At 43.8% G+C, this 26,542-nt stretch overlaps 1 protein-coding gene across 1 annotated transcript in view; it reads left to right on the forward strand.

The window, feature by feature from the left end:
- LOC147708592 (uncharacterized) overlaps window positions 1–26,542 on the forward strand; it is a 122,700-nt gene that overhangs the window by 92,716 nt on the left and 3,442 nt on the right. Inside the window, exons 5-6 of the mRNA XM_086927265.1 lie at window positions 4,895–5,014; window positions 6,472–6,570. Coding sequence (XP_086783391.1) covers window positions 4,895–5,014; window positions 6,472–6,570 — 219 coding nt within the window. The remainder of the gene's footprint in view (window positions 1–4,894; window positions 5,015–6,471; window positions 6,571–26,542) is intronic.

The raw sequence follows: 26,542 nt of genomic DNA on the forward strand, positions 1-26,542 counted from the left end.
TGTGGTTGCTCTTTGGATTGCGATTTGATTAGCTCAAACAGTTTTCTCGGGCGGTTCTTTGCTTGGTTAAGTTGGAGGCGGAAGAAGTCCGATTTTGAGCGTTTTATTTTCCTGAAGTAGGCGTTTCTCTTCTTCTTCAATTCTTTTAGGTGCATTGCAGAGGGGGCTGATCTCCAGGTCCGTTCTGCCATTCGCATGTCTCTTCTATCTTCGTTGAGACTCCCGTCGTACCACGGTTTGGAGATTTTAGTAGCGACTCTTTTTAGTTGCATAGGTGCAGCCTCATTGATTATAGAAGTCATAGTGTTGAGATAGTGGTCAGTCAGAGTTTGGACGTCCGAGGCGCCTGCAGGAGGGAGTAGGAGATTGCAACTGTTAGGGGGCAGAGAGCCAGGGTTGAGCTTTTTCGAGTTTCTTTTCCAGACCTTGGGTTTGGAGAGTTGCACAGGATTGACTTTGACTTTTTCGTTGATAAAGAATGTGATAATGTGGTGATCTGACCAGTCACAGGGTTGGATGGATTCGAGTTGGATAGAGTGCTCCTTGGAGATGATCAGGTCGATGGTAGAGCCTTTCTCGTGGGTCGGACTGTTGCATATTTGGGTGAGGTTCAGGGCATCGAGGAAATTTTTAAGACTGTTTACCACCGCGTCGTTGCTATCATTCCAGCGGAGGTTGAAGTCACCAAGGTATATTTGGGTGAGCTGGCGACCGGAATTGGTTGAGATCATATCCATGATTTGTTGGGAGAAGGTGAGGTTGTCCCTGGGTGGGTGGTATATGCTGTGCAGAGAGCATATCGGTTTGCCCTCACTAATAATGTCGAGGCAGATGTATTCACAGGATGTTGGGGATGGTAGGGATGTGGAATTGACTTTCTGAACAGAGAGGTTGTTCTTGTATATGCATGCGATTCCGCCACCTATTTGGCCTGTTCTGTCGAGCCTGATAATGTGGAAGTTGGGAGGAACCAGAATGTCCATTATGGGTGTCGAGGATTCAGTTAGCCACGTTTCAGTCAGGATGATTAGGTCAAGGTCCTGCGATAAGAGGAGTTCAGCAATGGCTGCTGAGTGTTTTGTCGCCGATCTGCAGTTGAAAAGAGCGCATTTGAGACGGGGTGTGTAGAGGGTGTTAGATTGTTCTAGCGAGAGAGGGACTTTTCTAAGGTTATTGGGGATGGAGGATCTGCTGTTTAGTGTGGGTGGTCTAAGGGGATTTGGGTGTATCGTGGGAATGTTGCGGTGTGGGGTGCTTGTGTGAGTTTGGGGGGCTGGTTCATAGGAGCGGAGAAGGGTGAGTGTGTCGAGGTCAGAAGAAGAGTTGTGGGTGCGGCGAGGGCGGTTGTTGCGATTAAGAGCTGGGATTGATGTCAGATTGGGGCATAGCTGAGTGCGAGAGTTAGTCTGAGAGGTGGGGGACACATTTGGCGGGGAGGTGTGGATGTGTGAGGCGTTGCAGGGGGCGATGTTGGGGACTACGGGAGTTGCTGCGCCTATGAGCAGGGATTGACGCCTGGTGTGGGGCGTGGTGAGGGTGGGGGTCCGCCGGCGGGGTAGGAGACAGGTTGGGAGGGGGGGTGGAGGTGGGTGGGCGGTGTATGGGGCGTGTGGAGAGTAGTTCTTTGATGACCTGAATGTCTTCTTTGATCTGAGTGAGGGTGGCCGTGATGTATTCCATCGTAGGGTAGGTGGTGGGGGTGGGAGTGGCAGTCAGGGGTGATTGGCTGGCCAGGGAATTCGTGTGCAAGCGGGAGGGATGGCTGGTGTTCGGGGAGGTCTGCGTTGTGTTGGAGCGCGGGATGGGGTTAGGGAGGCGAGAAGTTCTGGACGGGAGGGGAGTGGATGGGGTAGGGAGGAAATTGGTGTTATGGGTGGGGGCATTGGCGGTAGGCGGGGGGGGACAACGTGTAGGCTGGGAGACTGGTAGCCGTGTTGGAAGGAGGATAGTAGGGGCTGAGAGTAGGAGGGGGAGTGGGAGTGGAGATGGTCCTGTTGAGGGGAGGGGGCGTTAAATTAGGAGAGGGAGTACGTTCTGCGCAGTTGATTGGAGGGTAATGAGGACTGAGAATGGGGGGGGATAGAGGGGGGGAATTGTCGGAATGCGTGTTATTCTGGTGCTGGACTAAGTTGGGAGTGTTATGTGTGGAGACTGCTGTCAGCGCCGAGCGAGGTGTTAATGCCCGCTGTAGGTGTGATAGGTGTGTTGAGGGTATGTGTGGAGGTCCGCAGGTTGGTGGAGGGGGCGGGGGAAAGGGCGGTGTATGAGGGGGAGCGATCTATGTCTGTGATGGGGTGCAGAGTTGGGATAGTGAGGTTGTGGGTAGGGGATGGGAGGTCAGGGGTGGTAGGTGTGTCCCTGATTGAAAAGTATGCAGCTGAGAGGTCATGGTTGGTGGGATTGGGGGAGATATGCGTGTTTGTCCATGACTTGGAGAGGTGTTCTTTGAAGGTGGGGAACATGTTGTCTAGCAGTTCCAGGTTCTTGTCTGTGGATTGTAATAGGACAATCCCGGTATTGTAAATAGTGATGGTGGCTCTGCCTGGAAAGACCAGGGATGGGGAGATGGAGAGAGTTTGGCTGTGTGCGGATTTTCTAGTCGAGGAGACGGTGAGTAGGGTGAAGAACGCTTTTCTCCATTGAGCTCTGCGTGTGGTGTGGAAGATGATATCGGTGTTCAGGGATCCATTAACCGGTGAGAAGTAGGTGTCAGCAAAGGGCTTTTCCGAGTGTGACCTAAGGAAGTTGTGTTTAAAGCGTTTGGCGGCTTTTTTGGTGAGTGATGGTGGGTAGATGATTTTGTATGTATGTTTGCCGATGGGGTCCATGTTGCGTTGCAGGATTAGGTGGGTATGGGAGGATGCAGTAGTGGACTATAGTGGTACCAATGTGCAGAAAGACATGTTTGCAGAAAAACAGGTGCATACAGTAGGAAACACAATAATAAGTTACAGCAAGCAAGATGTTATAAAACAAAGTGACACTAGTATTCAGCCAGCCTATCCAGGATATGAGAGTGAGCAGTAGGGCAAATACATACGGTAAATTGTAAGGTACAAGGTGTCAGAATAGGCATAATACTGATAATATATAAGGGTAGGGTACAATGGGTGAGTGCACTATACTATAGTTGATAATATTGATAGAATATGGAGGAAGGATCCAGATACACAATTTACAAGACTCAAAATTCAAAAATCGAGGGTGACACTGGTTGTCAGTTCAAATAGTGTGAGGTAGCAATCTGTGCATTTACAAATGTTCAGAATACAAGTGAAAGTGGCACTAGTGAGGACTCCTAATATACGAGGTAATAATCTGTGCATACAGGTGTTCAAAATACCGATATCGGTGTAGTACTACAATGATGTGTAAACACTCTGACCTATATAAGGTAGTAATCTGAGCAATACAAATGTTTAGAGTAGAGCTAGAGCGTACTAATGCAGTGATGGCAAACACTCTTTCCTATATGAGGCAGCAGTCTGTGTAGTACATACATTCAGAAAAGGCTAAGAGAGCAATATTGCAAAAATATAGTAATAGGTAGGCATTCTTTCATATATGAGGTAGTAATCAGGTCTAAACAAATAATAAAACTATAGTGAGAGTATAATAATACAGGCATAGGCCGGCATTCTGTTCTACTAGTCTAAAATACTATAATCCCATAGAAACTAGAGACTAGACTAAAATGGCCGCCAAATAGTTCAGATCAGGCTAGTAGTCCTTTGTTTGTTGCTAAGCAGGCTGGGAGAAAGAGAGAATAGTCCTCTTTTTGCTGCTATTGCTCTGAGCACAGGGGAAGAGATTCCACTTTCTGTTCAAGCAACCAGAGCTCAAGTCTAGCTGGGAGGAATCTTATCTCTATGTGGGGGAGTTGAGCTGAAGGGGCACGTGGAAGACAGAAGGTATGGGGGGATTTATTGTTACAGTTTTATGGCCCCAGCCATTTTGTACAAAGGAATAGAATTTTTCAAGTGAGTTAGGCTTTTCAAAAAGAGAGCCGGTGGGTGGGAGAAGTAAATACCTGAGTTTTTGTGATTCAGTCAATCTTGCCAGCAGAGATATACAGAAGCATTACAAAAATCCATGATTGGCTTCCTTCCCCTTCGTAGGTGTATGTGACTGGTTATAAAAAGGCATCCCAGCAGTATACCGATGTCACTGGGGGCAGACTTCGGTGTTCCGCCGCCCCTACCGATCCTAACTTGCTCTTTTTGACTGTGAGCTGTGTTAGCTCTCCCGGCTCCGCTTCGAGATCTTGTGACCCCCGCCGTGTGAGCCAGCACCTGTAACCAACGTCCCTCCCGGCTCTCCAGACCGCTCGTGCTCCTCTGCTGCGGTGTGCGGGGGACGGGGGGGTGCGTCGCCGTGACCCGGTGCTGCCTTTGCTGCCGTCGGGACCACAGTGTCCGGTGCTTCTCCCGCTTTCGTCCTGGTGCCCGCTGCCCCGCTCTCATTCCTCTGCTGCGGCTGTAGGTGCAGAGGGGTCCGATGCTCCGCTTTGTTCCTGGTGCCCTCTGCCCCGCTCTGTTAAACCCAGATCGCTTGGCTGGTGTTGAATGTTTGATTCACTCAGCATTCCGTCCATCATTTGTTGCTGCATCATATTCTACATCTGGCAGAGGGTTGTTTTGGGGTCCATTGAAACAGGTAAACTGAGGAGAATTCCAATTTCTTTTCAGCGAACAAGCTCAGGTTTTAATCGTCGGTTTGTGGTGCTAAAACTAAGGGTTAATCTGCCCATTAGATGATTGGTTGCATATCTGCGAACCACTTAAGCATGTGTTTATTCATGTTCATTAATCGCATTTTTCTCGAGAAACGCTAATCACCAAAATAACTTACAAGTGAGATAAAATGATTCAACAGTTGGCATTTTTTCGTTCAGCAGAGCAAAATGTTATCCCACCAATTGTTTCCTTCATCATTAAAGACGAGGACGAGGAAGAGGGCTGCTTCATCGACCATCAGAACTCTGGAAGCAAAGACATCAACATTAATTCAACCTGTAAGTAAACACGGCTTTTGAAGGCACACATGCTCTCCATCAAAAGAAACTTTTGTTCTAATAGCTCATAGTTATTGCATCTTTTCGTTGTATCATGGTTTACCGACGGATCTGTCAAAGGTAAAGTACCGTCCGTTGGCCCAGGCCACAAATCCTGGCATCATAGCGGATATGCCCAGCAAATATCCAGTACCAAATGCTGAGGTGCCTGGACATACATAACTGAAGAAAGTCTGCCTCCTCTGTACCTCTTCAGATCAACAAACCTGACTTACAGGCTGTTCTATAGGCACACTCAGTGTTTCTATCTTGAGTCAAGACTATGGGCCAGATGTAGGTAAATACCATTTACTGATTCTAAAATACAGAATTTTACCAATTCGGTATTTTAGAATGGGTAAATGGTATGTAGGTATTCATTCGGTAATTTTTACTGAATCGGTAAAATTCGGTTAATACTGATTCGGTATTTACCGATTTGGTATTCCCCATTCATTCCTATGGGCCTGGAGGCCCATAGGAATGAATGGGAATTACCAAATCGTTAAATACTGAATCGGTAAGAGGGGTAGACCTACAAGGGTGCCACATCGACACCCTGTTGCACCCCTGAATAGTGCATGGGTGCACATGTGGTACACATACATGCCCTAAGGGCATGTATGTCTGCCACTTGGCACTGTTAAAAAAGCACAAAATTGCTTTTTTAACGGTTTTCGTTTTTATCCACCAACTTGTAGTTGGTGGTAAATAAGGAATCCTTACAAGTGAAAAGCACTCACTTGAGTGCTTCCTACATTAAGGATTCGGTAATTTACTGAATCGGTATTTAAGAATTCGGTAATTTACTGACTCCTTAAATTACCGATTCGGTAAATTACAGAATCCTTAAATTAGGCCCCTACATCTCAAATGCCTAATACCGGTCGGTAACGGCCGAAATTCGGTAATTTCGGCCGTTACCGACCGGTATTAGCCTTCCTACATCTGACCCTAGAATTCTAACAAAGGTTGAAATATAACATGACATAAACCATAAATGTAACTAAGAAAAAATAATCCAAACGTTGTTCTACAGCCTTCCCGAGAATATATGTAAGTTATCCTACATCTCCTACATCACCCGGCCCGCAGAGGCCTCTACTTAAAAACAGAATTCTCTTTGATAGGAACAACATTAGTCACTGACTGATAAGAAACAGGTAATGAGGTGTTTTAGAAACCGGAAATTAGATGTTTCTTATCCCTATAATTTCAGTGAAAGGAGGGGCCGATTACATAGAGTATTAAACAAAGAGAAATGCCCTTCTCAGTTCTTACGAGAACTCACAAGTAGTACAATAGGGAAGAGAAATAGTGGGTAATATGCATAATAATAGAATTAGCAGCCGTTCTCAGTATCAATATATTGAATTCTTTTTTCACAGGGCCAGTTATTTCTACTTTCTCTTTATCAGGTGAACCAGTTATCATCAAGCCTGTTCTATCACCAATTCATGTACAGAAGGAAAAATCACAGTTTATGGTCGAGCAGACTCCTAAGGAAACACCACCTGGTAAGTATGAAGATGGGTGTTAGGATTCGGTCCCCAGTCCTCTTTCGATGATCATGTTTTGCTGTCACATGACCCGCCTGTTTCACATAAAGGTTAGTCCTACCATAGTGTTGGTGCTTGTTATTGCCAACCTGTGGGTTCCTGGTATCCTGGTTCCTGTGTATCCTGTTTCACATTTGCTGGTTCTCACGGGCTCGTGAGAACTATTGGTGTGTCCCTTTTTTGTCCCCCCTTGTAGTTTGTTCCTGAGTTTCCATTACCGAATTTTGTTCCTTCCCTTTTCCTTCGTGTTTCTCCCGTTTTTGCAGTGAGTTAGTCAGTTTTAGTATTCCTGTCCCTTTTTTGTTTTGTATTTCAAAGTTGGTCCATTTCACCTTAATTCCCGTGTTGCGGGCTTGCAGGGGCTCCTGTTTACTTCCCAACCGGGGCGCGGTGAAGTGGTATTGATTCATGCGCTGTCTAGCGCTATACAGACGCCCTACAGTAACCGCTCCATATTGTTGTTAGGCAGGAATGACGTTTGCGGTCATTCAGCGTGTGTAGTCCCAGCCCGGAGAATACACTCTGTTACCCTTGGGACGGTGTTAGTTTCTGTTACGATTTAGCGATTTCCCAGAAGTGTGTCTACATTCGCAGGGGTTTTTTGTTCATGTCTATTACCCAGACATGTTTTTTACTCTGTAAACAACTAAGAGCCCGAGTCATACTCCCTAGGATCAGTCCCGTTTTTTACTTACCCAAGAGACGTTATCTTGGACTTGTTTGTTTCCTGGACTGACGCCCCCTCGAAGCAAAACCTGCATTTGTCATTGGTAAGTGCATGTGATATTGTTGGCTGGATATGATCATCGATGATAAAGAAGATTTGGGGACTGCGTTATTATTGTGAGGTGTTTTGTTTCCCTGTTTATGCAGGTGCGGATGCGAGGAGGAGGGAGTTGTTTATACTACGCTCTACAGGGGTGGAAGGCTTGGTGTCTCTACATATTCCACCCCCTTTTCTGGGTCATTGGCTTACTCATTGGTTACATCGAGTGAGTGGCCAGTGAGTCGGGGAAGTGGATTGGGACATACCTCGTTCCTGCAGTGTGTGGGCCGTGTGGGAGCCTAACAGAATAACAAGCCCGCGTTACAATACACTGCCTGGACGGGTATGGATCCTGATACAGGACATATGGCAGGGGGGGGGTTGATGCCCCTACCATGCTGGATGTAATGGGTGCCCTGGCAGCCTTACAGGCCCAGGTGCATGACTTACGGCAGGAGAACGTAGGGCTGAGACAGGAATTGGGAGCTGTGAGGGCTCGAGAACAAATACAACCAAGGGGCCAGGCTCCTATTATACAGCCTGCAACGTTTCAGTATGGAGGGGCGGGACAGAACACTGTGACATCTCCCGTTCCTGTTCCCTTGGCTCCGCCTGAGAGGTTTTATGGGGACAGTGCGAAGTTCGGGATGTTCATGAACCAGTGCCAGTTGCATTTCATGTGCAGGCCTGGTGCCTTTCCTTATGACTCTGCGAAAGTAGCTTTCACTCTCTCCTATTTGGCTGGTACTGCTGCTCAGTGGGCTATTCCCTTGGTGGAAGGCAGGGATCAGGTATTGCGTGATTAGGAGGCCTTCAAGGAGTTGATGCGGGGGTTGTTTGCTAAGCATGCGTTCATGCAAGCAAGCGATTCGGAGTTGTTGAAGTTACGGCAGGGCAGGCAGGATCTCCTAACGTATATAGCTACTTTTAACCGGTTGGTTTCTGAGACTCACTGGCCGGCGGAAAAGCGGACCTCTTTGTTTTACCAGGGTCTTAGTGAAGAACTTAAGGATGTGGTGTCACAAGTGGTGGATCCACCAGAGGAGTGTGCCGCATTCATAGACCTGGTTGTGAAACTGAATCATAGGCTTTCAGAGCGACGTGGGGATCGTGTGCGTTTTCAGGTCTACCGGGGAAGCTTTACGAAGTCAGAAGTTAGACAGCCCGTTGGAGAACAGAAGTCACCACCGGAACCAATGGAGATAGGGGGTGTAAGACGAAGAGATAAGAATCTATGTTTGTACTGTGGACAGGGAGGCCATTTTGCAAGGGAATGTCCTGTTAAACCTTCAGGAGTTGGGTATGGTAAGAAGGTGGCATACGTACAGGTAGGAGGCCCCCGACTCTCTGAGCAGTTAAGGGGTCAGTACGAGGTATTAGGGGCAGTGGACTTGGCGCCCAGACATTTTGTCATTTCAGCCTATCTGTTGTTGGCAGTACATAGACGAGTACCGGTGTCGGTGCTATTGGATTCTGGTGCCACTGGTAATTTTATTGATACATCACTCGCGGAGAAGTTGGGTGTTCCCTGTCAATACAAAAAGCAACCAGAGCCAGTAAGAGCTATAGACGGGACAGAATTGTCATCAGGCTGTATCACTCGACAAACCATGCCTTTGCGGTTGTTATGTGAGAATGGTCACTCGGAGCAGGTGGTTTTTGATTTAATTGATGCGCCTTCTTTAGGACTAGTATTAGGGGTTCCTTGGCTCCAGGAACACAATCCCAGGATCGATTGGGTGCAGCGTTTGGTAACACTGGATTCCCATTATTGTTTGGGCCCCTGCTATAGCGAAGCCAGTGATAAGGTCCCTTCGTTGTCCTGCGCGGCAATGGAGGGAGGTGAGGTTCCGTTGCGGTATTCAGCCTATAAGGATGTTTTTGACAAGGGTTGCGCCCAGAGCCTACCACCGCATCGGTCTTTTGATTGCAGGATCGATCTGATGGCGGTGTTCCTTTGCCATGTAGTCATATTTACGCATTGTCTGAACCCGAGGAAAAACATCTCAAGGACTATCTGGATGAGATGCTGAAATTGGGGTTTATCCGTCCCTCCTCCTCGCCTGTGTCTTCAGCAATCTTCTTCATACCGAAGAAGGAGGGGACGCTGAGTGCTTGTGTTGATTACCGGACCTTAAATAAGGCTACGGTGAAGAACAGGTACCCTCTTCCGCTCATCCCCGTGTTGCTGGACCAGCTCCGCAAGGCCACGGTGTTTACTAAGTTGGACTTGCGTGGAGCTTATCATCTGATACATGTTCGGCCTGGGGATGAGTGGAAGACGGCTTTTAAAACTAAAGATGGCCTGGTTGAGTACTGTGTGATGCCGTTTGGCCTCTGCAATGTGCCGGCGGCGTTCCAGTACTTTATCAATGAGGTTTTGAGCGAGTATCTGGATAGGACGGTCATTGTTTACTTGGATGACATCCTTATTTATTCTTAGACAGGTGTTGACCATCACAAGCATGTGATTCAAGTGCTGCAGAAATTGCGAGAACACCGGCTATATGCCAAGCTCGAAAAGTGCCAGTTTGATGCTGTAGAGGTGGAGTTTTTGGGGTTCCTGATTTCAGCAAAAGGGATTCGAATGGACCCAAAAAAGATAGAGGCGATTGTGACCTGGCCTGTGCCATCCACTGTTAAGCACATACAGGTGCTTTTAGGGTTCGCCAATTTCTATCGGCGTTTTATAGCTCATTTTTCTGATATTGTGGCACCCATGACTCGATTGTTGAGAATAGACCTATGATTGACATTGAGAAGATTGTTGGAGCGGTTTCAGTGGATGAGTTCACCTCTAGCGTGATCTTTTACGCCGGATGGATCTGGCTCCATGGTTACAGCTGCCTCAGGTGGTTTCCCAGGATGGGTTGTTATATCATGAGGATAGGCTATTTATTCCACCCGATTTGAGAGGGAAGGTTGTGGAATGGTGTCACTCCTCCGCTTTGGTTGCACATCCTGGGATGGGTAAGACGAAGGAGTTATGTTTGAGATGGTTTTGGTGGGAGACCATGACACAGGATTTTCAAAGGTATGTTATGTTATGTTATGTTAATTTCGATTTATATAGCGCCAAATCACCGACAGGTCTCTTAGCGCTTGCTTTGGGAACCCGTCCTGGCTTTCCCTGCGAGATAACCCCTACTGGGCATCCCCAAGGTGAAGACCAGGCATCCCATCGCGGTAGGGCCGTAGTGGAGATTAAGCAAGCTATTGCCCAGAGTTGCAGAGTGTGAACCCATGATTCGAGTAGGCACCGAGGCGAGAATTATCAAGTCCGTGGACATTTTGAGCTCAAGACCCTGCCGCGTCGGGAATTGAACCCTGGTCCCGGGACTGACCTCTGCATCAGGGTCTGCCTCCTCTAACCAGTGAGCCACACTTCTCCACAATATGTGTGACGTATGTGACCGCTTGTCCTATATGTGCCATCAACAAGCCCTCTCACAGGAAGCCCTCTGGTCTTTTGCAGCCGTTGGAGGTCCCTCCTTCCCCGTGGCATACTGTCAGTATGGATTTCGTCACTGACCTTCCATCCGTGTCCGGATTCACCGCCATTTTCGTGGTGGTGGATTCGTTTACTAAGATGGCGCATTTCATACCACTCATTAAGATCCCAACAGCAAAGGAGATGGCTTTGGAGTTCATGACCTCGGTTGTAAGGTTACATGGCTTACCGTCCGTGGTAATATCTGATAGGGGGGGCGCAATTCGTGTCCCATTTCTGGACGGAACTCTGTTTGGTGCTCAAAATGGACATACGCTTGTCATCTGCGTATCATTCACAGTCAGATGGGCAGACGGAGCGTACCAACCAGACCATGGACTTGAGGTGCTTGATTACGTCCCTGTCGTGCGATTGGGTGACGGCTTTACCCATAGCTGAATTCGCCTATAACAATAGTGTACACACTGCCCTGGGAATGACACCGTTTTATTGTTCTATGGGATACCATCCTAGAGCATTAGCTATACAACCCACTGGGCACATGCCAGCCATTGATGAAGTGTGTAAGCGATTGAGTGGCATCTGGGAAGTGGCAAGGGCTAGGTTGCAAGAAGCCAAGGCTACTATGAAGCTACAGGCCGATCGTCATAGGGCCCCGGCCCCTGGTTACCAGGTGGGCGATCGAGTATGGTTGGTTTCACGTAATCTACGATTGCAGGGGTCACGAAAGTTACAGCCCCGGTATGTAGGTCCTTTCCCTATAGTACAGGTGATTAATCCTGTGGAGATGAAGCTCTTATTGCCATCGGATTTCAAGATCCACCCTGTTTTCCACACATCGTTGTTGAAGCCCTTTGTTCCCTCTGATCAGGTTTTGCCCCCTCCCGCCCCTGTGATGGTAGATGGTCAGGAGGATGTAATATATAAAGCTGAATCCAAAGGTATATTGTAAGTCCAAGTTTTATTCAGCTGCAGCACAGTACTTCCAATCATCCAAACTCCCAGATTCAGTATAACATTTTAGATCATAACAATTCTAAATGGAACTGCCTGAATGGTGTGCATGTGCAGCATGAGACAAAGGTTCTATTAAAAGGGAAATATATACAGGGAAGAATTAAAAGGGAAACTTCAAGAAGTGAGAATATAACACATTTCCCCCCTTAAAGAAAAGGAAACGCATTCAAGCATTGAGAAGCATATATAAAGAATCAACCAATATTAACTATGGTACACATTTGGAAACTCTTCTGACATTCCATCTTTTTCCATCCTGAGTAACAACGCTATTATGATAGACACGCATAACTTTCATTGGCTTACCAAATTTGTTCTCTCCTTTGGCAACAAACCCTGGTTTACGAATCCTGACAACATCACCAACCATGAACGCTGGTTGTCTAACTTTCATCCTGGAATCATAATTACATTTGTACTTGTCTTGTTTGAGCTCCACTTTTTTAGCCACATCCTTAATGTTCACATCAGTCATTTGTTGACTACTACTTTTCTTAAACCACCAAGGACATAATCCTGAAACAGGGTCTCTACCTTTCAGCAAACGGAAAGGAGAGACTTCAGTAGTGGCATGAGGTGTAATACGGTATAACCATAATTTTTCTCTCAACTTATCTTTCCACAGACCTCCTGATTTGCGAGCCCAAACCAGATCTTCCTTGAGGACTCTATTATACCTCTCCACCAGACCATTACCTTGTGGTTCATAGAGGGCTGTAGTACAGTGCTTGATGCCATACGTACTCAAGAACTCCAACATGAGAGAAGACTTGAACTGTACCCCATTATCGGATACAATGCACTCTGGAGAACCTTCTCTGGAAAAGATCTCCTTTAAAAACAGAATAACACTTTCAGTATTTGGATGAGGCACAAGTTTGACCTCTGGCCACTTTGAGTGATAATCTACAGCAACAATGGCAAATCTACATTCTTGTGGTAAAAAGTTGAAAGGGCCAGCTATGTCAATTCCTAGCTTTTGCCACGGATGATCTGGCCACTTTACGGGAACTAAAGGTGCTGGATCGCACTTACACGATTTATCACTTTCAATGCATTCGGGACATTCTCTGACAAATCTATCCACTACTCTATCAACCCCTGGCCACCAGAAATTGGACCTAATAAGTCTTTTCATAGAAGACATTCCCATATGGCACTCATGACTCATTTGTAAAATCACACTTCTGATAGCCACAGGTGGAATACATTTACCAGCTCTGAACAAAAGATCTCCCTCAATGGCCAACTCATCAGCAACGTTGTAAAAGGGCGTGACCTCAGAAGGAACACATTCTTTGGAAGGCCATCCCAACCTTACATAGTCTCTGACCTTACACAGCAAATCATCCTCATCCATGCTTCTCTTCCACATATCCTCCGATATGACTTTGTATTTTTCTGGAAACATCTCAGAAACGCTTGTTACTACTTCTGTATCTTCATCAATCTCAGAACTAGTACAGGGCAACCTAGACAAACAGTCTGCAGTAACATTTAACTTTCCCGGCACATATTCAATGTCGAAACTATATTCTTGCAAACGTGACATCAATCTTGCAATGCGAGCTGTTGCATTTAAACCTCCACCAGGTGATAAAATGCTCACTAATGGCTTGTGATCAGTGCGTATGAGGAATCTTGCACCCCAAATGTAATTACGGAAATGCTCGACACCCCATACACATCCCAACAATTCTTTCTCTATGACCGCATACCGTCTCTCAGTTTGATTCAATGATCTGGACGCAAACGCAACATTCCAATCTTCCTTTCCAGAACGTTGAGAAAGCACACAACCTAAACCATAAAGACTGGCATCCACTGTCAAAATGCAAATTTTATTCAAACAAAATGGCCTTAAAGTTGGTGCTGACACCATGTCGAGTTTGACACTTTCGAAAGCTTCCTGCTGCTTTGAACCCCACAAAAATTCCACCTCCTTCCTCGTCAACTCCCTTAACGGTTCCATCTTTGTAGCAAAATTTGCAATAAACTTACTGTAATATTCGCACAGTCCTAGGAACGATAACAACTTATCCTTACAATCTGGTGCAGGAGCCTTTAAGATAGCATCCACTAGGGATCTTTTAGGAGCAACACCCTTACCAGAAATAGTGTGTCCCAAATATTCTATGGTTTTTTGAAACAACTTACATTTCTTACTCTTAATGGTAAGACCAAATTTATCTAGCATCTTGCACACATTCCTCAAATGCTCCATGTGCATTTCGTCATCTTTGGAGAAAACCAAGATATCGTCTTGGAAACACTTCACGTACTCACTCATGTCCTTAAATATATGGTACATAGACCTCTGAAAAACGGAGGCAGCTGATGCCAAACCGAACGGCATCCGTTTGAACTGAAACAAACCCTGAGGTGTGATAAAAGCCGTGAGATGGCGTGACTCCTCAGCTAACACCACCTGATGATATGCCGATCTCAAATCTAACGTGGAAAATATCATACCACCTCCTAGCATACTCACTACCTCGTTGATATTTGGCAAAGGATGGCAGTCTACCACTATGTTGGCATTGAGTGCCCTCAAATCTATGCACAATCTCAAAGATTTATCAGGTTTGCGTGCCAAAACCATTGGCGAAACCCACTCTGATGACTCTATTTCTTCTATGACATCATTCTTTAACATGTCATTCAACGCATCACTTAATTCTTCTCTGACATTAAGTGGCACAGGCCTAAGTTTTTGCACCACAGGGATAGCTCGTTGTTTAAGCTTGATAACATGGGTGAACCCACTTAATCTACCCAATTTGTCCGAAAACACACTAGGAAATTCGTCAGAAAGAGTCTTCCAAACGTTACTTTCTTCAACAGATCTGACTTTATCCTCAGACATATCACCATCATAAGACACCATGACAGGATCTTTGTTGCGTGGATTCAATGTAATGTGAAGTCTGAATTGATCCCGCCACCCCAACACATTCACTCCCTTCACAGCCACATACAGTTTAATATATGCAGATTGATCTTTAAAATAAATCATAGATGCAATGTATCCTATAAAATCAATGCTTGATTCATTGAAACCTTTTGCCATTATGTCAGGAGGACACAATTCACCTTTAGAAATTATGTTCCTGTACTTCTCATCAAAATACTTTTCAGTTATGATAGTCCAGGGAGACCCAGAATCAGCCATCAACTCTAACTCTACTCCTTTAAACCTAACAACACATTTTGGGGACTCCAAATAATCCTCCTCAAGTAAACTTATGCTAATAATGGACACAATCATCCCACTTACTCTGTTTGATTCATCAGACACAGCATGTTCATATCTAACCAGACTTGAATCATAGTCTGTTTCATCTCTCACACAAGAAACTTCCTTTTTCTTAAAATAATTTCCTTTATCCCCACCCTTCTTTTTGTCTTCTCTACAAGAGTTGGAAAAATGACCTATTTTTCCACATTTGTTGCACTCCTTGCCCAAAGCAGGACAAAATTTGAACGTAGCAACATGATTGTAACTCCCACATCTAAAACAAATAATGCGGTTACGTGGTCCAAACTTATGATTTTGGGGACTTCTTCCAAAATTGTTCATAGCACATACTTCTTCAGTTAACTTGTCACTCTTACCACTCTTACTGTTTGTCTCTTCTATCGTTTTCATCCATTTGTTAGACTGCTCAAAAGCTTTAGCAGTAGAAATACACTCCAACAGCGTTGGATTTCCTACAATCCACAACTGTTCTTGTGTTTTCTTACATTTAACATTCACAATTATATTATCTCTAAGCATTTCATCTGTCATATCACCAAAATTACATGGCATGACTAAAGCTCTCAAACCTGTCAGAAAGTCATCAAACGATTCATTATCTTTTTGCGTTCTGGTATAAAACTTATATCGATTTAAAGCTAGGCTAGTGGTGGGTTTAAAACGTGTTTCAACACGAAGCATAGCTTCATCAAAAACCCCATTATCACCAGGAATGGGTGGTAAATTTCTGAAAATGGCCTGCCCTTCAGATCCCAGGCAATGTAAGAAAATATTTTTCTTCCTTTCATTCCCCATCCTTTCCCCATCAATAGCTTTTAGGTAAGTCATAAACTCTTCCTTCCATCTGTTCCATGGGATAGGAGGATCACCTTTGCTTTGTAAGAATTTTGAAGGGGGATCAAACTGCATGTTAAGTATTAAATGTAACCAGTCTAAACAAATGAAACACAATAAAATAAAACACTAACTGTTATATAAAAGATAAGTTAGTCAATGAGTACACCAGCTGTGTACATCAGCGCATATCCAATGAAATTTGTATCAGAGTATTGTTTCACTGTGAAGTAATTTCCTCGAAACCAGTCAAAAAAGTACCTTCAACTGTAATGCCTTCGTTGTTCAACAGTTGTAATACGCGTTACAAATACGTTAAGTGAACCGCGTGGTGAAATAATGACTTTCCAAATGAGTTGCAAATCCTTTCAGGCAGACGCGCTCAGCTTCGTTGCAGCGTTCGTCAAAATGTAAACAAATATGGCCGCCGCGTAGACGTTGCGCATTACGTCATGCGTTTTGTTTCTTCGTTTCTATGGATACTGCACGCATTACGCTACGAGCTTTGTTGCTTCGTTTCCATGGGTACAGCACGGTAGCAGTGCACGAACAGGAAAACAAATACTTACTCGCGTGCCGCTTTCAAAGGTAAACGCGACGCGATGTATTTGTTTAAAATTGTACAAAAATTCAGGGAAACACTTACAAAGGTCGTAGTTTTCAAGGTCTAAGCAATTTTCACGTAATGCAATGGCAGAAGAAACGGTGATGGCGGTTGTCACTCAAGATTGTTAACAGTTCATAAGACCTTACGTAGTTCCAGTGAAATAGATGTAGAAACGGATTTTTCCTTGTATTCTTGGTACACAGGTCACACTCCAAAACGATAGTTTTTGAAGGCAAATCCAAGTGCTTGAAAAGTAAATCCACAATCCAAAGCTTCTGGAAATGGGTAAACAACAGCAAATACTCCACAAACTTCCCAATTTCCAGTTTTGTACCACTCCTGTGCTGCAAATGTAGAAGTAGTAGGTACTGGTCACCCTCGTCGCCAATTTTGTAATATATAAAGCTGAATCCAAAGGTATATTGTAAGTCCAAGTTTTATTCAGCTGCAGCACAGTACTTCCAATCATCCAAACTCCCAGATTCAGTATAACATTTTAGATCATAACAATTCTAAATGGAACTGCCTGAATGGTGTGCATGTGCAGCATGAGACAAAGGTTCTATTAAAAGGGAAATATATACAGGGAAGAATTAAAAGGGAAACTTCAAGAAGTGAGAATATAACAGAGGAGTTTGAGGTCTAAGCTATCCTTGATTCTAGGCGCAGGAGAGGTCGGTTGTTTTACCTGGTTGACTGGAAAGGGTATGTCCAAAGTCCTGAACTTGCTCTGTGCCCAAGTACTGTTTCATCGAGCATGCTCGCTCTTAAAAGATTAAAAAACAGACACGAGTCACCCAACAACCTAGTGTGGGGATTTTCTTCCAACTAGAGGTGACCTTGGCAAACAGTTCCATGCACCTGGGATTGGTTATGACAGTGGTCTCAAACGCCTGTCAGTATGACAGCTGGCATCAGCTTTTCCAATAGATTTTTTTCCTGCATCTCATTAAATTGGAAATATTGCATTACTTCAACAAAGCAGCACATTATTGAATATACAATTGTAATACCAGGCAATGTTTGATCTGAACATATACCATGAAACCTATGCATAGAGTTCAAATTGTACTCTCTTTAATCAAAATTAGGATCATTTTTAGGTCTCGCTGAACTTAAGTAAGGGCTCTCTCAAAAATGCACCCAAAGGCGGATTGCTACAGTTCATGTGTGCGGACGCGTGCACATCGCATACCATTTACCTCTCTCTGCACTCATGCTGGTTTGCTTGCAGCCGACTTCAAACACTTCAAAGGAATGCTCTCCCCCGCCCCCCCATCGTATGTGCCTGGCTGCTCAGAACTTCTCACTGCAGTGTGTGGTGCATCCACGCGTGAATCTTCTGGCGTTTTGTTAAAACTTAGTCTCTTGTTACTTTCACTATTTTATAATCTGCACGTTTCGTTCTCCCGCTAATCCCCTCCCTTCCCTCTTCCCTGTGCCCCCTCTTTCCATTCCTCTTGTGCGCTCTGGCATTCTTCTCCTTCACCACCTTCATTCTCTCTGTCGTTCTCCACTTCTGTATCTATTTGGAGCAGGACAAACGGAGAACTCATTAGCCCTCAGTACTCTATCAGAGGATTGCACACGAGAAGGGCTCTAACATTTCCACTGATCATGTCCACTGAATCCTTCTGGCTTTTGGTGTAACTTATTCAATCTATGAAAATAAATTGATACAGTTTGCAGTAGTTGTGTGATACAGTGCTGAGACAGGCAAAGATACGTTTCTATGAGTGTTTCTCTGCTTGTTTGTGCGCAAAATAATTTAAATAGTTCTGTATTGACTGGCTGCTCAGCAACACACACTCCACACAATAGCACTCAGTGCCACATATGTATATACTACATAATTACACCGCACTCAATGCAACATACACTCCAAACAATACCACTCAGTGCCATATAATTACACGCCACATAATTACACTCTACTGAATACAACATACACTCCACACAATACCACTCAGTGTCACATAATTATATGATACATAATTACACGGCGCTCAACGCAACATACACTCCAAATACCTCTCATTGCCCCATAATTACACACCACATTATTACCCTGCACTCAATGCAACATACACTCCAAATACCACTCAGTGCCACATAATTACGCACCATCTAATTACACTGCACTCAATGCAACATACACTCCAAATACCACTCAGTGCCACATAATTACACACCACATAATTACACTGCACTCAATGCAACATACACTCCAAATACTACTCAGTGCCACATAATTACACTGCACTCAATGCAACATACACTCCAAATACCACTCAGTGCCACAGAATTACACGCCACATTAATTACACTTCACTCAATGCAACATACACTCCAGACAATACCACTCAGTGACACATAATTCTATGCTACATAATTACACTGCGCTCCACGCAACATACACTCCAAATACCACTCAGTGCCACATAATTAGACGCCACATAATGACACTGCACTCAACGCAACATACACTCCAAATACCACTCAGTGCCACATAATTACAGTGCACTCAATGCAACATACACTCCAAATACCACTCAGTGCCACATAATTACACACCACATAATTACACTGCACTCAATGTAACATACACTCCAAATACCGCTTAGTGCCACATAATTACACGCCACACAACTACACTCTTCCCTGAATACATTATGCACTCCACACAATACCACTCAGTGCCACATAATTATATGCTACATAATTACACTGCGCTCAACACAACATACACTCCAAATACCACTCAGTGCCACATAATTACATGCCACATAATTACACTGCACTCAATGCAACATACACTCCAAATACCACTCAGTGCCACATAATTACACTGCACTCAATGTAACAAACACTCCAAATACCACACAGTGCACCATAATTGCACACCACATAATTACACTACAGTCAATGCAACATACATTCCAAATACCACTCAGTGTCACATAGTTACACGCCACATAATTACACTGCACTCAATGCAACATACACTCCAAATACCACTCAGTGCCACATAATTACACTGCACTCAATGCAACATACACTCCAAATACCACTCAGTGCCACAGAATTACACGCCACATTAATTACACTTCACTCAATGCAACATACACTCCAGACAATACCACTCAGTGACACATAATTCTATGCTACATAATTACACTGCGCTCCACGCAACATACACTCCAAATACCCCTCAGTGCCACATAATTAGACGCCACATAATGACACTGCACTCAACGCAACATACACTCCAAATACCACTCCGTGCCACATAATTACAGTGCACTCAATGCAACATACACTCCAAATACCACTCAGTGCCACATAATTACACACCACATAATTACACTGCACTCAATGTAACATACACTCCAAATACCGCTTAGTGCCACATAATTACACGCCACACAATTACACTCTTCCCTGAATACATTATGCACTCCACACAATACCACTCATTGCCACATAATTATATGCTACATAATTACACTGCGCTCAACACAACATACACTCCAAATACCACTCAGTGCCACATAATTACATGCCACATAATTACACTGCACTCAATGCAACATACACTCCAAATACCACTCAGTGCCACATAATTACACTGCACTCAATGTAACATACACTCCAAATACCACACAGTGCACCATAATTGCACACCACATAATTACACTACAGTCAATGCAACATACATTCCAAATACCACTCAGTGTCACATAGTTACACGCCACATAATTACACTGCACTCAATGCAACATACACTCCAAATACCACTCAGTGCCACATAATTACACGCCACATAATTACACTGCACTCAATGCAACATACACTCCAAATACTACTCAGTGCCCCATAATTACACGCCACATAATTACACTGCACTCGATGCAACATGCACTCCAAATACCACTCAGTGCCACATAATTACGCGCCACACAATTTGACTCGACTGAATACAACATACACTCCACACAATACCAGTCAGTGTCACATAATTATATGCTACATAATTGCACTGCGCTCAATGCAACATACACTCCAAATACCACTCAGTGCCACATAATTACACACCACATAATTACACTGCACTCAGTGCAACATACACTCAAGACAAAACCACTCCATGACAAATAATTATATGCTACGTAATTACACTGCGCTTAACGCAACATACTTCAAATACCACTCAGTGACACATAACTAGCCGTCACATAATTACACTGCACTCAACGCAACATATACTCCAAATACCACTTAGTGTCAAATATTTACACAGCACATAATTACACTGCACTCAATGCAACATACACTCCAAATACCACTCAGTGCCACATAATTACACTCCACATAATAACACTGCACTCAATGCAACATACACTCCAAATACCACTCAGTGCCACATAATTATACGCCACACAATTACATTCAACTGAATACATCATGCACTCCACACAATACCACTCAGTGCCACATAATTATATGCTACATAATTACACTGCACTCAATGCAACATACACTACAAATACCACTCAGTGCCACATTACACACCACATATTTACACTGCACTCAATGCAACATACACTTCAGATACCACTCAGTGCTACATAATTACACGCCACACAATTACACTCTACTAAATACAACATACACTCCAAATACCACTCAGTGCCACATAATTACACGCCACATAATTAAACTGTACTCAATGCAGCATTCACTCCGTATACCACTCAGTGCCACATAATTACACGCCACATAATTACACTGCACTCAATGCAACATACACTCCAAATACCACTCAGTGCCACATAATTACACACCACATAAATACACAGCTCTCAATGCAAAATTCACTCCAAATACCACTCAGTGTCACATAGTTATATGCAACATAATTACACTGCACTCAATGCAACATACACTCCAAATACCACTCAGTGCCACATAATTACACACCACATGATTACACTCTAATGAATGCAACACACACTCCACACAAGACCACTCAGTGCTACTTAATTATATGCTACATAATTACACTGCACTCAACGCAACACACACTCCAAATACCACTCAGTGCCACATAATTACATGCCACATAATTACACTGCACTCAATGCAACATACACTCCAAATAACACTCTGTGCCACATAATTACACGCCACATAATTACACTGCACTCGATGTAACATACACTACAAATACCACTCAGTGCAACATAATTACACGACACATAATTACACTGCACTCAATGCAACATACATTCCAAATACAACTCAGTGTCATATAATTACACGCCAAATAATTACACTACACTCAATGCAACATACACTCCAAATACTGCTCAGTGCCACATAATTACACTGCACTCAATGCAACATACACTCCAAATACCTCTCAGTGCCACATAATTACAAGCCACATGATTACACTGCACTCAATGCAACATACACTCCAAATACCACTCAGTGCCACATAATTACACTGCACTCAATGTAACATACACTCCAAATACCACACAGTGCACCATAATTGCACACCACATAATTACACTACAGTCAATGTAACATACATTCCAAATACCACTCAGTGTCACATAGTTACACGCCACATAATTACACTGCACTCAATGCAACATACACTCCAAATACCACTCAGTGCCACATAATTACACGCCACATAATTACACTGCACTCAATGCAACATACACTCCAAATACTACTCAGTTCCCCATAATTACACGCCACATAATTACACTGCACTCGATGCAACATACACTCCAAATACCACTCAGTGCCACATAATTATACGCCACACAATTACACTCTACTTAATACATCATGCACTCCACACAATACCACTCAGTGCCACATAATTATATGCTACATAATTACATTGCGCTCAACGCAACATACACTCCAAATACCACTCAGTGCCACATAAGTACACGCCACATAATTACACTGCACTCAATGCAACATACACTCCAAATACCACTCAGTGCCACATAATTACACGCCACATAATGACACTGCACTCAATGCAACATACACTACAAATACCACTCAGTGCCACATTACACGCCACATAATTACACTGCACTCAATGCAACATACACTCCAAATACCACTCAGTGCCACATAATTACACACCACATATTTACACTGCACTCAATGCAACATACACTTCAGATACCACTCAGTGCCACATAATTACACGCCACACAATTACACTCTACTAAATACAACATACACTCCAAATACCACTCAGTTCCACATAATTACACGCCACATAATTAAACTGCACTCAATGCAGCATTCACTCCGTATACCACTCAGTGCCACATAATTACACGCCACATAATTACACTGCACTCAATGCAACATACACTCCAAATACCACTCAGTGCCACATAATTACACGCCACATAAATACACAGCTCTCAATGCAAAATTCACTCCAAATACCACTCAGTGTCACATAGTTATATGCAACATAATTACACTGCACTCAATGCAACATACACTCCAAATACCACTCAGTGCCACATAATTACACACCACATGATTACACTCTAATGAATGCAACACACACTCCACACAAGACCACTCAGTGCTACATAATTATATGCTACATAATTACACTGCACTCAACGCAACACACACTCCAAATACCACTCAGTGCCACATAATTACATGCCACATAATTACACTGCACTCAATACAACATACACTCCAAATAACACTCAGTGCCACATAATTACATGCCACATAATTACACTGCACTCGATGTACCATACACTACAAATACCACTCAGTGCCACATAATTACACGCCACATAATTACACTGCACTCAATGCAACATACATTCCAAATACCACTCAGTGTCATATAATTACACGCCAAATAATTACACTACACTCAATGCAGCATACACTCCAAATACTACTCAGTGCCACATAATTACACTGCACTCAATGCAACATACACTCCAAATACCTCTCAGTGCCACATAATTACAAGCCACATGATTACACTCCACTCAATGCAACATACACTCCAAATACCACTCAGTGCCACATAATTACACGCCACATAATTACACTGCACTCAGTGTAACATACACTCCAAATACCACTCAGTGTCATATAGTTATATGCAACATAATTACACTGCACTCAATGCAACATACACTCCAAATACCACTCAGTGCCACATAATTACACGCCACATAATTACACTCTACTGAATGCAACACACAATACCAGTCATTGATACATAATTATATGCTACATAATTGCACGGCGCTCAACGCAACATACACTCCAAATACCACTCAGTGCCACATAATTACACGCCACATAATTACACTGCACGCAATGCAACATACACTCCAAATACCACTCAGTGCCACATAATTACAAGCCACATAATTACACTGCACTCAATGCAACATACATTCAAAATACCACTCAGTGCCACATAATTACACACCACATAATTACACTGCACTCAATGCAAAATACACTCCAAATACCATCTCAGTGCCACATAGTTACACGCCTCATAATTACACTGCACTCAATGCAACATACACTCCAAATACCACTCAATGCCACATAATTACACTGAACTCAATGCAACTTACACTCCCAATACCTCTCAGTGCCACATAATTACACACCACATAATTACACTGGGCTCAATGCAACATACACTCCAAATACCACTCAGTGCCACATAATTACACGCCACATAATTACACTGCACTCAATGCAACATACACTCCAAATACCACTCAGAGCCACATAATTACCTGCCACATAATTACACTGCACTCAATTCAACATACACTCCAAATGCCACTCAGTGCCACATAATTACACACCACATACTTACACTGCACTCAATCTAACATACACTCCAAATACCACTCAGTGCCACATAATTATATGCTACATAATTACACAGCACTCAATGCAACATACACTCCAAACAATACCACTCAGTGCCACATAATTACACGCCACACAATTACACTCTACTGAATACAACATACACTCCTCATAATACCACTCAGTGCCACATAATTACACGCAACATAATTACACTCTACTGAATGCAACATAAATACACTCCACATAGTACCACACAGTGCACATTATATGCTACATAATTACACTGAACTCAATGCAACATACACTCCAAATAATACCACTCAGTGCCACATAATTACACGCCACACAATTACACTCTGCTGAATACAACATAACCTCCCCGTAATACCGCTCAGTGCCACATAATTATATGCAACATAATTACACTGTACTCAATGCAACATACACTCCAAATACCACTCAGTGCCAGATAATTACACACCACATAATTACACTCTACTTTATACAACATACACTGCCCATATTACCACTCAGTGCCACATAATTACACGCCACATAATTACACTCTTCTCAATGTAACGTAAATACACTCCACATAATACCACTCTGTGCTATATAATTACACACCTCATACTTACACTCTACTCAATTGAACATAAATACACTCCACATATTACCACACAGTGCCGCATACTTATATGCTACATAATTACACTGCACTCAATGCAACAGACACACTTCAGGTACCACTCAGTACCACATATTACACGCCACATAATTACACTCTAATGAATGCAACATATACTCCACACAATACCACTCAGTGCCACATAATTATATGCTACACAATTACACTGCACTTAATGCAAAATGCACTCCACACCATGACACAATTTCACTAAGCCTAATTTCACAGAACACCACAGTTCCAGGCCACACAATAAAACTCCACACATTTCCAATAAACACCACATAATTACACCCCAAACAACATATTTCAACTCCAAAACTCCATCTGAGCACCAGACATCAATCACCACCACCATTTTGCATCAGCGCACCACCTAAGCATCACGTCAGTCTGCCCTTGGAAACTGGCATCTGTTGAGTCTCCCCTAGTGTCTGTCAGCTGCTCATGTTCTAATTAAATTACTGTTTTTAAACATCCACTCCCCAGTTATTTATGTCCCGCTCCCCCATAACAAAAAAATTATAACAAGCAAGCATAAGAACAGGCAGGAAGTAGTTGCCAGCAGTGCAAGCACCAAAAATGTAGAAGACCATTTTTGTGTTAAAATCTTTTTTTAATCAGGTTTTTCAGTTGCATATAATGTTGCCTTTGTTTGTATAAAGGTAAGAAAAATGCTTAACACTTTTTATTACACACACACACACACACACACAATACCACACACACAACCACACACACACACAACCACACACACACTACCCCACACACACAACCACACACCCACAACCACACACACAACCACAACCACACAGACACACCCAGCCACACACCCAACCACACACACAACCACACAAGGCTCTGGATTGGACCACCTCCTTCCTCTCCGGCAAAACCCAGAGCATCCGCCTCCCCCCATTTCATTCCAAAGCCTCCAAGATCATCTGCGGCGTACCCCAGGTATCCTCCCTCAGCCCGACGCTGTTCTACATTTACATGGCCCCGCTCGCACATTTAGCCTGACAGCACGACCTCAATATAATCTCCAATGCCGAAGACACTCAGCTGATCCTCTCCCTCACCAAGGACCCCATCACCGCCAAAGCCAACCTCCACAAAGGAATGAAGGCCGTCGCCGACTGCATGAAGACCAGCCGTCTGAAGCTGAACTCGGACAAGACGGAGGTCCTCATCCTCGGCTCCAACCCTTCAGCCTGGGATGACTCCTTGTGGCCGACGGCACTGAAGGCAGCCTCGACACCCACTGACCACGCAAGCAACCTGGGAATCATCCTCGACTCAACGCTCTCAATGACCAAGCAAGTCAATGCCGTCTCCTCCTCCTGCTTTAGCACCCTTCCCATGCTCTCCAAGATCTACAGATG

Source organism: Lissotriton vulgaris, chromosome 6, assembly GCF_964263255.1.
Source record: "Lissotriton vulgaris chromosome 6, aLisVul1.2, whole genome shotgun sequence".
Classification (NCBI taxonomy): Eukaryota; Metazoa; Chordata; class Amphibia; order Caudata; family Salamandridae; genus Lissotriton; species Lissotriton vulgaris.